The sequence below is a fragment of the Alexandromys fortis genome, unplaced genomic scaffold (genome assembly GCF_014885135.2).
Source record: "Alexandromys fortis isolate MF-2015 unplaced genomic scaffold, M_Fortis_MF-2015_v1.1 scaffold_93, whole genome shotgun sequence".
Lineage (NCBI taxonomy): Eukaryota > Metazoa > Chordata > Mammalia > Rodentia > Cricetidae > Alexandromys > Alexandromys fortis.
Genome location: NW_026067970.1, coordinates 4407769 through 4420860, shown reverse-complemented (window position 1 = coordinate 4420860; position 13092 = coordinate 4407769). Strand labels below are relative to the sequence as shown.

General features: G+C 44.1%; 1 protein-coding gene across 2 annotated transcripts in view; it reads right to left on the bottom strand.

Moving 5' to 3' along the window:
* Positions 1-1086: 1086 nt before the first annotated feature.
* Creb5 (cAMP responsive element binding protein 5) overlaps positions 1087-13092 on the bottom strand; it is a 392793-nt gene continuing 380787 nt past the window's right edge. For both annotated transcript variants that reach the window (XM_050155533.1, XM_050155534.1), the window contains 2 exons: positions 5716-5824; positions 1087-4818 (listed from right to left, as the gene is read on the bottom strand). In XM_050155533.1, coding sequence (XP_050011490.1) covers positions 4655-4818; positions 5716-5824 — 273 coding nt within the window. In that variant the 3' untranslated portion in view covers positions 1087-4654. The remainder of the gene's footprint in view (positions 4819-5715; positions 5825-13092) is intronic.

The window sequence follows — 13092 nt, the reverse complement described above, 5'->3', positions numbered from 1 at the left end:
CATGCAAGGAAGAAAGAGATCAAGGGGATAAATCATACTGTGTACTGGCTCTTCTTGACATTCTTGGAGCAGGCTTCAGGAGGCTGTGAGAAGCGCCGCTCAGCCGTGCTAAGAATGAGTGCGCACCCGTGATCCAGGTCTAAATGTTCTATAAAGTACTTGAAATGGTGCAGCATGGAGCCTTCACAGAACACTTGTACAGAGTGGAGCCAAGGCAAGTCGAAGGTCAAGAAAGGTTAGGGGGAGAAGCAGAGGAAGGGGAAGGGATCAAAGAGCTAAAGTGCAACTTTAAGATAGAAATTAGTTTGGAAGCAGAAGAGAGGTTCTGAACCGCTCCTGCGGCATAGGCACGGCTTCATCCAGGGCAAGTGACTTCCCTCCCCTTCAGATATGGCGATGGGATGGAGCTAGACAGACTTGAAGCCACTGCACACTGCTCATGAGGACCCAGGCCGCTCCAGGGAGCTGAGTAGTGCAAGGTGTTCTTGGAGATGGTTGTGCAGTGAAGAGAAGGAGGAGGAAGGCATTTTATACAAAAAATAAAATAAAATCGCTATTCTGGTTTTTGTCACCGATGCCCTTCAGTTGAATTTGCTTCCTACATGAAAGCGCTTACTTTAAACATGAAAAGAAGAAATCCTTTAAAAAAAAAAAGCCAACCTTGTTCAGAATGTAGATTAACCAATAACTCACAGAGCAGCAAACAAGCCTCCAAAGGTCTACTAGGCACAGAGATCTAAGCACGGGCTTCCAGGGATGGAAACCGCCATCCACGGCCCTGAAGAAAACAGCACCCTCACTAGGCTAGTTTATTATGGACTAACGCTTTCCAGACACGTAGACCCTACAGAAAAATAGTGTTGAAAATGGAATGTTTAAAATAACATTTATTAATAAATATCTTATAATTCTAAATTAATAGATTCCTGTTCAAATTTTACTTTGGTCCTTGAATCCCACTGTATAGACATACATACATACTTTCTCAGATGGCTTCATCACTCAAAGAGGACATTCTACCCTAACTGGAAGGCTAGCTTTAGAGCAGTTACTGGTGCTTCAAAATTATTCCAACTAAGGGCTGTTTTTGTTTATTTGTTTGTTGTTGTTATTTTTCTGAAGCTGGTTTATGGTTTCAACGGCAACCTCTAAGCTACTACAATTTGCTTTACTAGCAGACAACAGACACCTGAACACTCTCTACCGACAGCTCTCTCGGAACATGCACTGCGTTTTATTTCTTGACCAGATAAGCTCCAAGGAGCACAGGCGGAGTCAGTCACCCAAATTCTCACGATACACACCGTGATGGCACACATACTACTCCAACAGGTTGGGTTACTATGGCGACCTGCACTTGTTCACAGAAGGGTAGGAAAGGGTCACCTGGGACCACACGTAACTCCATTATCTAGCTTTGAGATTAGTACCTTCACCGGGGCTGGGCTTTCAATCTACCTCCCCCCCCAAATCATAGATCAAGGAAGGTGTCAAAGAGAAACAAAGCCTTTATCTGGTGAGAAGCCACCAGGCAGAAGGGCTCTGGGGTGAACTAAGTTACCAGCTCTCGGTACATTAGCAGGCAGGGAGGGACTGGAGAAGCGCCCAGGAGGCTGGCAAGGACTTTAGAAGCAGATCCTGTGATGATGCAGCCACACAGGAGTTAGGAGAGGCAGTGTTGCTGGGGCTTCCATCTTTTGAATGGAGGACTCCAAAGACCATTATCTCTGATTCACCAAGAGTCTGCATGGCTGACATTGTAACTGGCTGGGAGAAGATTATGGCATTAAAGGATGGTCTCCTGGAGTGGCCAGTGTGTGGCAGGCACTGCCAGGGTCATTTCAGGAAGGCTCTGCCATCCAATGAAGTCTGGACCTTTATGTGGAATCTTTATTAGGGATGGACCAGGAATTAGATTTCACCGAAAGAAGTTTTTCCCTTCGGGACTGTAGGGAGTACTGACTAGCTGGAGCCCTCTCTGCAGGAGCCCCCTGCTGCAAACAAACACACCTACAGGCCCTGCACGTAGCAAGAAGGCAGTTTATTCTAATTATATGTTGAGAAAGGTTTGCTGTGGGTGGCTTGCCTACTTAGCATAAAAAACAGACATAATTGAGCTATAAATAATGCACATCAGTCAAGCTGTCGAGCCGCTGAATTAAGAAAACGCAGGCAAGTTCTTAACTGCAAAGCCTGCCTGTTTAACAGCTAAGGATTTCAGCCTAGAGGTGGGAGAGGAGTAAACTGAAAATCGTCATTTCAGAGGCAGGCCACTCCCTGGACATTGTGGTGTTACCAGTGGTTTAAAAAAAAAATCCCTTCCTTCGAGTGCTACGCATGCAGGCAGGAAAGGGTCTTGCTTACTCAAAGCAAATGGGAGATACTAGCTACTAGCTCTGCCACCCTGACTTGCCCCCTTGTCCTTTGAGGGAAGCAGAATGTCTACATGGTCTAAGAATGGAATTTTGCAGAAAATTACTTTTGATTTCAAACCAGAGCGATGGATATTAACTTCTTTCAAATGTAAATCTTAAACATTTCTAGGAAGCCAGTTAGGTTAAACCATTCTGTTACTGCTGGAATTCAGAAAAAAATAATAACAATATGAATTCAGTATTTAAAATACTTGAAAATGATACACTTTACATCCCCTAAAATACAACAGAAAATCCTGCTCACCCCATCCTCTCTCCTCCCTTTTCATTCTTCTTTTTCTTTCTTTTTTTTTTTTTTACTTTTTTTTTTTGCATTTGTTTTCTTATTCTTAGGTCATATATCCAAGTCTTAAGCTTTACTGAACAGTCAAACTTGTCTCTCAAAAGCACAGCATACATGGAAAAAAAAACTGTTGATAAATATTGATTTTAAAAGTAAGTTATTAGATAAAACTGAACCTAGTTATAAAAGTCATGCTTCAGAGCCCTCATATTTTCTTTTTTTTTCCTCTAAAATAGATTTTTTTAAACTATAGTGAGCGAAAAAGTACATCCTTCCTTTACTGAACTCTTATAAAAGTGACAGCTTCTGTAAAATACTGTTCTTTTAAAACCTATACTGTTCATAAACACACACGTCCCCGCACACACACACTCAGGCACACACACCCACACACACCGACACACAGGTTAGAGGTGAAGTAGTATTTGGGCGGAGATGAGACACCAGCATACGCCTAGACTGCCAGTGAGAAACACATGATACCAAAACACCAGCAGAACAGTCGAATGGCTTGTTTCAAGGAGGCACAACTGTGGTGTGGGTTTGATCTGCTTTTCAGCATGGGCAGGTCCATGGAAGTTGCTGAAAATATGAATCAGAATCGTCCATAAGAGCGCATCAGCCTGGCCACCTCCATGGAACTTGATTGGCAGCCGGAGAGTCTGTCTGTATGACAGACTACAAGCACCCTGCAGAAGCACAGGCCTTGCTTTCTCCCTCTCTGTCTCCAGGAGTGAGCCTGCTTTTGCCCACCAGAATAGCAGAGCTGGTTCCATAGGCTTAGGAAAAAAATAATAATAATAAATCTTAGGCTATTAGCAGCTGATGACTGAACAATGTAATCTGTGTAGTGAACAGAGCCCTTCTGAACTATTATATAGTGCATGGGGTTTCAACATTATAGACAGGCCATAGAAACGAGTTGTAATTCGAGGGTGTGATGTCAGAGCCCACGTCCTAATTTGAACTTTCACAGTTGGGGCTTACAAAGTTCCCTTCCCTAGTGTCTCCACAGCTGGCATTCAGTAGGGCTTCACCTAGAACTGAATCACTTTTTATTTGCTCTGGTTATTAAAAACTTTAAATCAGGCACATTAAACATCTCCCGGCTGCTATTTTGTGAAAGGCAAGAGTGGAATGAAGTCCAGCTGTGTGTTAAAGTCGAGCGAAGCAATGGCTAGGCCCACACTTTCAAGACTTGCTCTTTTCCCTCTTTAGACATTATTTTCTTCTTCACATGCAAAGCTAAAGGGGAAAAGGCAAAGCCAAGAGTGAATAACGAACCCAGGGAAGTGGCAGTGGAGACGAATATTGGACAATCTGAGCAAGTGAGCAAGAGCAGGAGAGGGCCTGAGATGCTTGGTTGCTCTCTTGGGACGATGGACCATACTTTCTTTCTTTCTTTTTTTTTTTTTTTCTAGCACAAAAACAAACTCAGGAAAGCCCATGCGTTTATCTGAGGTTCTGGTGACGTCACAGCACGAACTCAACATGAGTTATGACATCACCAGATTTCCCACCCAGTTCCTGTGGATCCATCGCACTTGACATCGAAGTATACCTCATTTTGGCTAAAAGCTGTAGTTGTAACAAGATTCGTTGTTCCAGGCAAAGGGTTGGACTGGTAAGATTGAAACTATGGCTATATACAGGAAAGATTCCGTTTATAAACAAGAAACTGGTACCAGAAAATCGGAGAAAAGCACCAGCGCGCTTCCCAAGCTGATAGATATTCATTGCATAACTCCCTTTTTCTTATATAACTAAGTATAAAAGACAACATTTCCATAATAACTATAAAAAGGAAAGCCAGTCTTTGAAGGGCTGAGGCGTCTTCCTGGTCTGAGTGAATTCTAAAAATGCCCTTTGGAGAAAGGATGTATGGCATGGTCCAGCTCTTCTCGGGGGGGGGGGGGGCAGGTCTGACCACTGCCTTTTAAAGAATAGGATTGAGGTCTGTTCTGTGAGTCGTGAGCTGACTGAGGGTGGAGCTCCCCACGACCTCGCTGACCGAGGAGGACGTAGTGATGGTGTTATGCTGGATGACGGGCTGCTGCGAACATGCTGGGACAGGGCTCGCGGGAGGGCTACTCTCCGGACCTACAAGAGAACACAGACACACACACAAATATAGCTCTTTCTTGTGGGAACTCCTTGGGAACAAATAAAAACGTTATTAGACATTTACTTCGTGTAGAAGAGTTTCACACATTTTCTTCTGGAAGGTACAGCCAAAACTTCATTTTAAACCGAAACCACAAAGCTAATCCTTCCAGGGTTTATAGCTACGTGTAAAACCATACTTTCTCCATCAGTAAAAAATGACTCCTTGTGTTTGAGTCTTTGCGTGTGAACTTCCCCGTCTTGTATTTTCAGATAGCCATTCGTATATTAAACGTGGAAAAATACTCACATGTGGTGGGAGAATCTGTGTTGCTCAATCTAAAAAATTATTTGAAAACAAATTGACCTTCAGCCATGAATCATTCTTCCTCCCACCATCCCTTATACAACCAGCCTTTAGTATACTGCAGAAAATGGAGACGGGGGAAAGGGGCCCCACTTTGCCTGTTGGTAAACTCGAACAGCCCAGGAACTTGCCAGACTGGTGGGCAACAGGAGGTATCTCTTGAGACACTAAAAGTGATTCGCCCAGTGCTGCCTCCCAGCCCGCAGAATTCTCAGCCAGATCAACAGGCCGCTGGTAATTGGACCCCCACAGACTAGTTTCTTCCTGGCTACAAAGCTGGAATTTGGCAATGCAGAAATGCTAGGGAAAGTACAGCCAGAAGTTATCAGGAAGTGGTGGGCATGGTGTTGGAGAAGTCAGGAAAGACTGCCCCCCTCCCCGGCAGGAGAGCCTGGAATCACTCAATTATTTCAGTATATCTTCCTGGGTGTGTAACCTAGACTGTGTTTTTCCCTTTTAATAAAATGCCATGCAAAATTAGTGATTAAAAAAAATGTGGCTTTCTAAAGAACGAAACAGTGACTTACTTAAATATCCTTGTGATTCTTTCTGCATGGCTGTGATCGGGCAGTCTTTATGTGTTAACAACAGCTGTTTCAGCTGGGCCACCTCGTTTTTCAACATGGACACTTCATTCTGGAAAGACACATTAAAACTGTGTTGAGAAGTCAAAAAAGTGCAAGTGCAAAGTCCCACCCACTTTCAACCACAAAATTCTCCAACTTTACTGTGTGAGTCTAAATGGCATTAAGAATATTATTTGGAGAGATGGATCTGAATTTTGTAGCTTTCCTTCAATTTGCTATGGGTCTTTTGAAGAGACCAGAGTTTAACCCAGGAACTGAACCCTACTTAAAAAACACATTATCCCCTTTAAGTGATGGCCCTGGAACCAGGTTATAAAGGTGAGAAGCCCTTCTCTTCACTGACTATGCAACCCGAGAGAGAAAACACAATTTGGTTAACCTCCACCATTTAGAAGATGGGCTCAGAAATAGTACAACATACAATGAGCTTGGTGACACCCAGGACACAAATTTGACTTTCCAGGCACAAATCAACTAGAGAAGAACATTCCTGGAAGTTACTTGAAAAATTGAAACTGTTTTTTTTCCCCTCTAAAGAATATCTCCCACCTGTAAATGCATTTGGAGCACTGGATTCAACTGCACACTGAACAGATTGCTAATAAAGTAACAAATGTCTCAACTGCAAAAGTTTTCCCATTATCCTTCAAACTACCAAAAATGGTAACAACGAGAAATTCACCTAAATATGAATAAGTCACCTAACGGTACAGAAAAGTTGCTCTTAAATCTGAGAGCATTCATGAAGGCAAATGGTACCTTCTACTTCCAGTGAGTATGATCGACAGGGGCCAGCCATCGCCCAAAGTGACATTTGGCGATTCTGGGGCAACTTTATTTTACAGGGAAATTCCCATCAGTCATCAACCAGCTCTTCTTTGAACTCTACCTGAATTATGATGTTTAAATAACCTTCTTTGTATGCCCCCCCGCCAAGCTCTCCTTGTCTTTAAAATAGTATGTTAGAGTCACCTTTAGACTACTATATAGACTTTTTCTTAGAAACCTGTTTAAAAATAAAATCAAACGACTCAAAATGAAACCGAGAACTCTGATGTGTGTATATTTTTGCACGCACACATCAAGATGAAATATCCCACTACTTGTGAACTTTGCAATGATGTTTTTTCTGAACACACAAGTCCTGACACCTGTGCCCTCAGCAAAAGTGGCACTTAGAAAATGGCACAAACTCCACCCCTTTTCTACTATGGCGCAGAAAACAACTAGCAAAGTATGAAGGCCAAACATGGGGGTGGCTCGGTGGGCAAAGGGGCTTGCCACCAGGAGTGAGGACTGCAGTTCAGTCTCTAGGAGCCACATGGTGAGGCAGAGAATCAGCTTCCACGGTTAACCCAGTCTCAACATGTGTGACCGGGCACAGACACACCCTACAATAAACTAAGTAATTTTAAAATTAGCAAACAAAGCCAAACTTTATCATTTTGCTTTCTTAACACTTCTTGAATTAGAAATAAATCATGTTTGAAGGTCGTTGGCCAACTTGGAGAAGGTGAAGGCAGGTTGCATTTTGTCTCCCACTGTGTCCTGGGCAGTGACCCTTTATAGGCAACATTTGAGCTCTGGTCAGGGTGTGTCCATTGCTTTTTTTTGAAACACCAATAATGCCACTGGCCAGCTTTCCACATTACTGGTGGGAACGCATCCTAAACTCATTCACGACACACTTTCTGTTTCCACAGAGCCGTTGTACTATGAAGCAGCACACACTGCACTATGAAGCAGCACACACTGCACTATGAAGCAGCACACACTGTACTATGAAGCAGCACACACACACACTGCACTATGAAGCAGCACACACACACACTGCACTATGAAGCAGCACATACACTGTACTATGAAGCAGCACACACTGCACTATGAAGCAGCACACACTGTACTATGAAGCAGCACACATTCAGGTCTCTCACTAAAACTAAGCCAGAGCAGCGTTTGGTTCATTAATGAACCAATGTGTTGTAAGGAGAAAAACCGAGATCTTGAGTGGTGTAAAGTTCTGTAAGGATGCAGGAACAAGGACTGAAGAGATGCTTCAGTCCTCTTGTGAGGACCTGGTTTGGGTTCCCAGCATCTACATGGTAGCTCACAACGATCCGTAACTCCAGTTCCAGGGTATTTCAACAATGCCCTCTTTAGTTTCCATGGGCACTAGGTACATACATAGTGTATATAAATTCATGCAGGAAAAAACATAACATAAAAAAATAAAAGCTATCTAAAAATGAAGTAGGGACTCAGAGTGCTGGAAAAACTGACCATCATTTAAGGATATACTCGAATATGTACATATTTCTCATGTTAGTAATTGTGTTAGTTGGCCCAGTCACAGTTGGAAAGTGAATACCAGTTAAGAACATCATCAGAGAGAAATAAGCAGCCCTGGCTTCAGTACACATCACTCTGATGCTGTGGGGAATAAGGAAAAGCCCGAGAGCCTTGGAATTCTCGTACAGCCACCCACAGGAAAAGCAGCTCCTTCCTAGGGCTGAGCACCATGATCAGGTGTGGCGGCCGAAGGCCTGGGGGTTGAAGGGGCCGCTCAGTGGTACAGTGCCTGCTGGCAAGGGCAAGGCCCTGGATTGCGTCTCTAGCACTGCGAGTCAAACAAGATGACGCCACTTCTAAGGACAGTAGTAGGGGCTGACTTTCCAAACCACTCCACCCACGTCCAAACCAAAATGGCTGGACTGGCTTATTTCTTCCCAGAAAGACAGCTTCTTATTCCAGAGGGATTTTTGTGTTGCCTTTCTGTTGAGAAAGCCATTTACCTAACTATCAAACGAAGGAGCTGATCTCGATCTTCATTTGCCAGTGAACTACTTTGAGAATTCTCCCAGGTGCTTATATTCCAGGCCTTGTATCTCATGAGGAAGCCAAACCCAGCACCCTTTGGAAGATCAGATGTTAACAGTACACAGTGCATAGTCATAGTTTCATTACAGGGGGAGAGAGAGAGAGAGAGAGAGAGAGAGAGCGCATGTATGTGCACATATGCATTTGCACTAAGAAAGAGTGTCTGAAACCTTCATCAGATGCCACAAGGGCCCTTTGAGCTGACAAAGGGCAAGAGCCGCTGAACTGGGGAAAGGAGACTGGACTGCCGTCCTAGATGGGATGCTGGGATGCTCTGCACACACACGGCATCTAAGGAAGACGGAAGCAGGGAGTGCACACGCACTAGACTGTGCTTCTAGTCAAAATCTTTTTCAAGGTAAGAGGACTAGAATCACCTTGAATTCATTTTGTAAGAGAAAAACCAGATAGCAAATGTCTCAAAAAATGCATGGAAGAAGTCAATTTTGGCCTAGAAGTTCAGCAAGGAAATAAAAGCCAGAACCGTGTGAGGCATCAACTCACTTTATGAATTGAGGAAAAAGTTCACCTTTGAAGTTCACCTTGGTGCTTGTAGAAAAACAGTTTTTAAAAACAAAGTATAACTAATAAACGCACTCTCTGGTTGAAGTCAGTCCTCTCCGCTTTCAGCTGCAGAATGAATCTGAGGTCGCTGTTCTTAAAGCAGTTAGCTATTTAGATAATGATGGTTAGAGCGGGATCCCGTCACACTGATGTGTTTTTAATCCACAAATCTGCCTGGGGGTGAAGTAGCAATCATGTCGAGGTGTTCCAGACTTCAATAATATCCTTTAAATGGCACGTTCAAAATTCCCTGACAGGCACATTGACAGTTCGGGGCTTTGGTAATGTCGTTTTGTTATATGATAAATCCACAATGCTTCTTGGTATAAGCTGGAGTTTGTGCCAAAAACATAATTGCCACAAAGGGCCCAGAACCCCTCCCCCGCTTCAGATTAGCTGAGGGCAGGTTTGGTCCCCTCAGAAACAAAGGACTTTCAATTTGTCAAGCAACAGTTTCCATCTGGCCTGCTCCCTTGCCAAGTCCCAGACCTGGGTTCGTGTGTCTAAAATTTCAGCATCAACTTAGACCATGTGTCTTTGCACTAAAAAGGAAAAGCAATTACTTTAGTGGGTGACCAGATGATTTCCATATCCCCACCGAATGCAAGTGACCTAGGCCTGCCACAACAGCAGCACATGGTCACAGCAGTACACACGGACACAGACCCCCTCAGCGCACGGGCTTCTTAGACGGGAAAGATGTCAAGGCAGTGACTTAGGCCCACAGGTGATTTGGCCAAGTCCTCACTCACTCTTTTGATACTCACTGGTCTTCTGACATTTGGGGTGACTTCTGATCTCCCTAAACCTCAGTTTCTCCATATAGTAAAATGTCAGGTTAGGCTTTTTCTAACTTTCTCTAAATCCTACACCTGCGTTTATCCTCTTGGGCAAAGATTTGCTGTGAAACTAGGCAAGGAAGACTGGGGTCTGCTTTTTGTTTTCCTAGCTCTTGTTTTTCCAATCCGGAGCTCTGCGGCAGCCTGACCAGAAGGTTCTATTCTGGAAAACAACTCAAAGGTGGCAGCTGGCCACTCGGACCTTGGCTATTCCATCTGGCTGCACTTTGTTTGTTTAGCACCTTCTATTTCTGTTTACTTAAAATCTGGCTCATGGAACCAGTCTCAAGAGAGACACCTTTTTCTTCTGACGGTGAGTGGAAAGGGGTCACCCAAAGGTGGCGGAGGCTGTGACATTCTCCCCCGCATCACAGGGCATGACACACAGCACACAGTACAAGAGAGAACACGGGGCTGCTGTGGCTTTTGTCCCTCTGGTCCCAGTGCTGCAGGCAATGGTTGAAAAGTGACAGTAAGTGGTCTTGCTGAGCTTTTTTGCTTCCCCTGTACTGATTTTGTAACCAAAAATTACCAGTGTCTGCTGCATAGACTCTCTAGGGCTGAGGTTTCTGTTTTTCGTAATCTCTGTTCTTGGGACTTAGTACCTCTTTTTCTTGGCTGTCTTAGCTATTTGGGCTCTAAAATACTAAGCGTGCGCACACACACACACACACAGACAGTGAATTAGTGTCTAGCAAAGGGTAAATGGACTTTGTATGTTTTTTTGAAAGCAGTCATAAATAAGTACATGTCAAGGCCCAAACGCATCTGACCTCAGACTCCAGGGCATCTTTCTGTGCAGTTCTCTGCTGTGACTCTCCACAGCAAAGATCCCGGAGAAAACCCGCAAGGACTCATTTTAATTCACACTGATTTAAAGTTTTGAATCTGACATGTGTCTGCTGGTTATTCACGGCTCTGTTTTAAAGAACCTGCACTCATCTGAAGCTAACTTTTGTACCACCACACTCTCTACTCCAACCAGGGGTGGGGGCAGGTGGCAATGTCTGGAGACATTGTAGTTGTGCAACTGAGGTAGGGGCTTTCTCCTGATTCTAGTCTGTAGAAGCAGAAGATGCCATGAAACAGCCTATATTTCACAGGATGTAACAAAGATTCCCAGAGTCAACGGCTCTCAAATTGGGAACCCCATGGGCCTCCACCCCTGTAGAGCTCAGAACTGCTAGGAAGCAACTCCTACTTCGCTCGTTGCTTAGCCAATGCCACCATGTGTGCTGGGTCTGCCCAGCCCGGAGCGTTCCCTCATTATAAAATGAGTTACCCATAGTGCCTGTGAAACTGTAGGTTTAAGGTTCCAATCATACTTCAGCACTTTTTTTTAAATTTGTGTATATCTGTGTGAATGTATGTCATGTGTATACAGGTTCCAAAGAGGCCAGAAGAGGTCATTGGATGTCCCAGAACTGGAGACACAGGCAGCCATAAACCACTCTATATGGGTGCTGCGAACCAATCTTGAGTCCTCTAGAAGAGCAGCAAGTGCTTTTAACTGCTAAGCCATTTCTTCGTCCCTTAATAACATTTAAAACACGTGTCAAAGTGAAAATGGAGCCATGAATGCTAAAATGCTTATCCACGCTCTTGTTAAAAGCTCCTCACAGACTAGTCTGCCCAGCCTGGGTGTAGCTGTGACTTTGAAGGTGTCTAGCTCCAGACACCGCTTTGTGGTTTGATGCTCTGCAATCAAACCAAGTTGGTCAGGCCGCCAGCCTGTGGACACTCTAGAGACAGGGAGCTTGTTCAATGATAAAACAAAAACAAAAACCCTGTGTAGGTCCTATGCTAGAAGAGGGAATAGCCAGCAGGGAGGAGGTGCAGTGAAATATGGTCCCAAATGTGTATATGAATTGGCATTCGATCTTACTTTTATGTAAGCTGTACATTTTCTAACTTCATCATGCCTATCATAAAAAGGGTGATATATTTAGATGGGGGGTATGAATGTAAGTTATTGAATTCAAGAAGATACACCAATCTTCCTCTGTATACTTTTGCTTTGTACACTGGATGCCACGATTCCTTTCTGTTTAATGCAACTCACAATGCAAAGACACTGGGGTTTGCCATCCCAAGCGTTCCTTTGAAAGGACGCACAGATGACTGGGGATGTAAGCTCGGGTAGCAGAGAGCTTGCTAACATCAGTGAAGCTCGATCCCTGGCACCACATAAAGCTGAGTGTGATGACATATGCCTGCAATGCCTGCACTCTCCAGCTAGAGGCAAGGGGGTCAGAGGTTCAAAGTCATCCTTAGACACACAGCAAGTTCAAGGCCAGTGTGGGCTACCCAATGCTCTGTCTCTAAACAAACAAACAAACAAACAAACAAACAAATAAAGCCTATCTATAGGTGTTCTGAGACTGGCTGGAGAGACTATCAATTACTAGTTGTTACAGTCTTTCTATTGAGTAACCTTACACCCTTCCTTATGTCCATGGGTCCCTCTCAACTCTGGGAAGGGCTGGTTGAATCTAAAAACACTTCCCAAGGTCCCTGAAGGTGTTTGTCATATGTCAATGTAATTGGCATTTTCTCTTGAGAACCTTCCTGACCTTAGAACCAGCAGCCTGAATGGCATCATTGGCCTGCTGGGGTTCTCCCGAGAAGCCCACACATTGGTTACTTTCCTCATTGCCCAGGACAACCCCAGAAACAGCTTCTCTACAGATGTCCCTAGCTGTGCCAGCCCTGGAAAGCAAAAATCACACATGATTCCAACCTTGCTGAGTTTGGAATGAAGATGAAAACAGGCTTTTACTTTCAGAGCACACAAAACTAACAACAACCAAACATATAAAATATTCTGCCATTAAAAAACAGAAATACAGACAACCGGGTGTATGCCAAGGTACCCTCAGCCTGGTGGTTCCACATGGCTTCCAGACGAAAAGCCTTCCGTGCCAGGGACCATTCTAACTGCATCATGGACATCAGCTCACATCTTTCCCCCAACTCTAAAGTTGTTCCCCATTTATACATGAGGAAACCAAGAGCCAGAAAACTTAGCGCAGTCAGT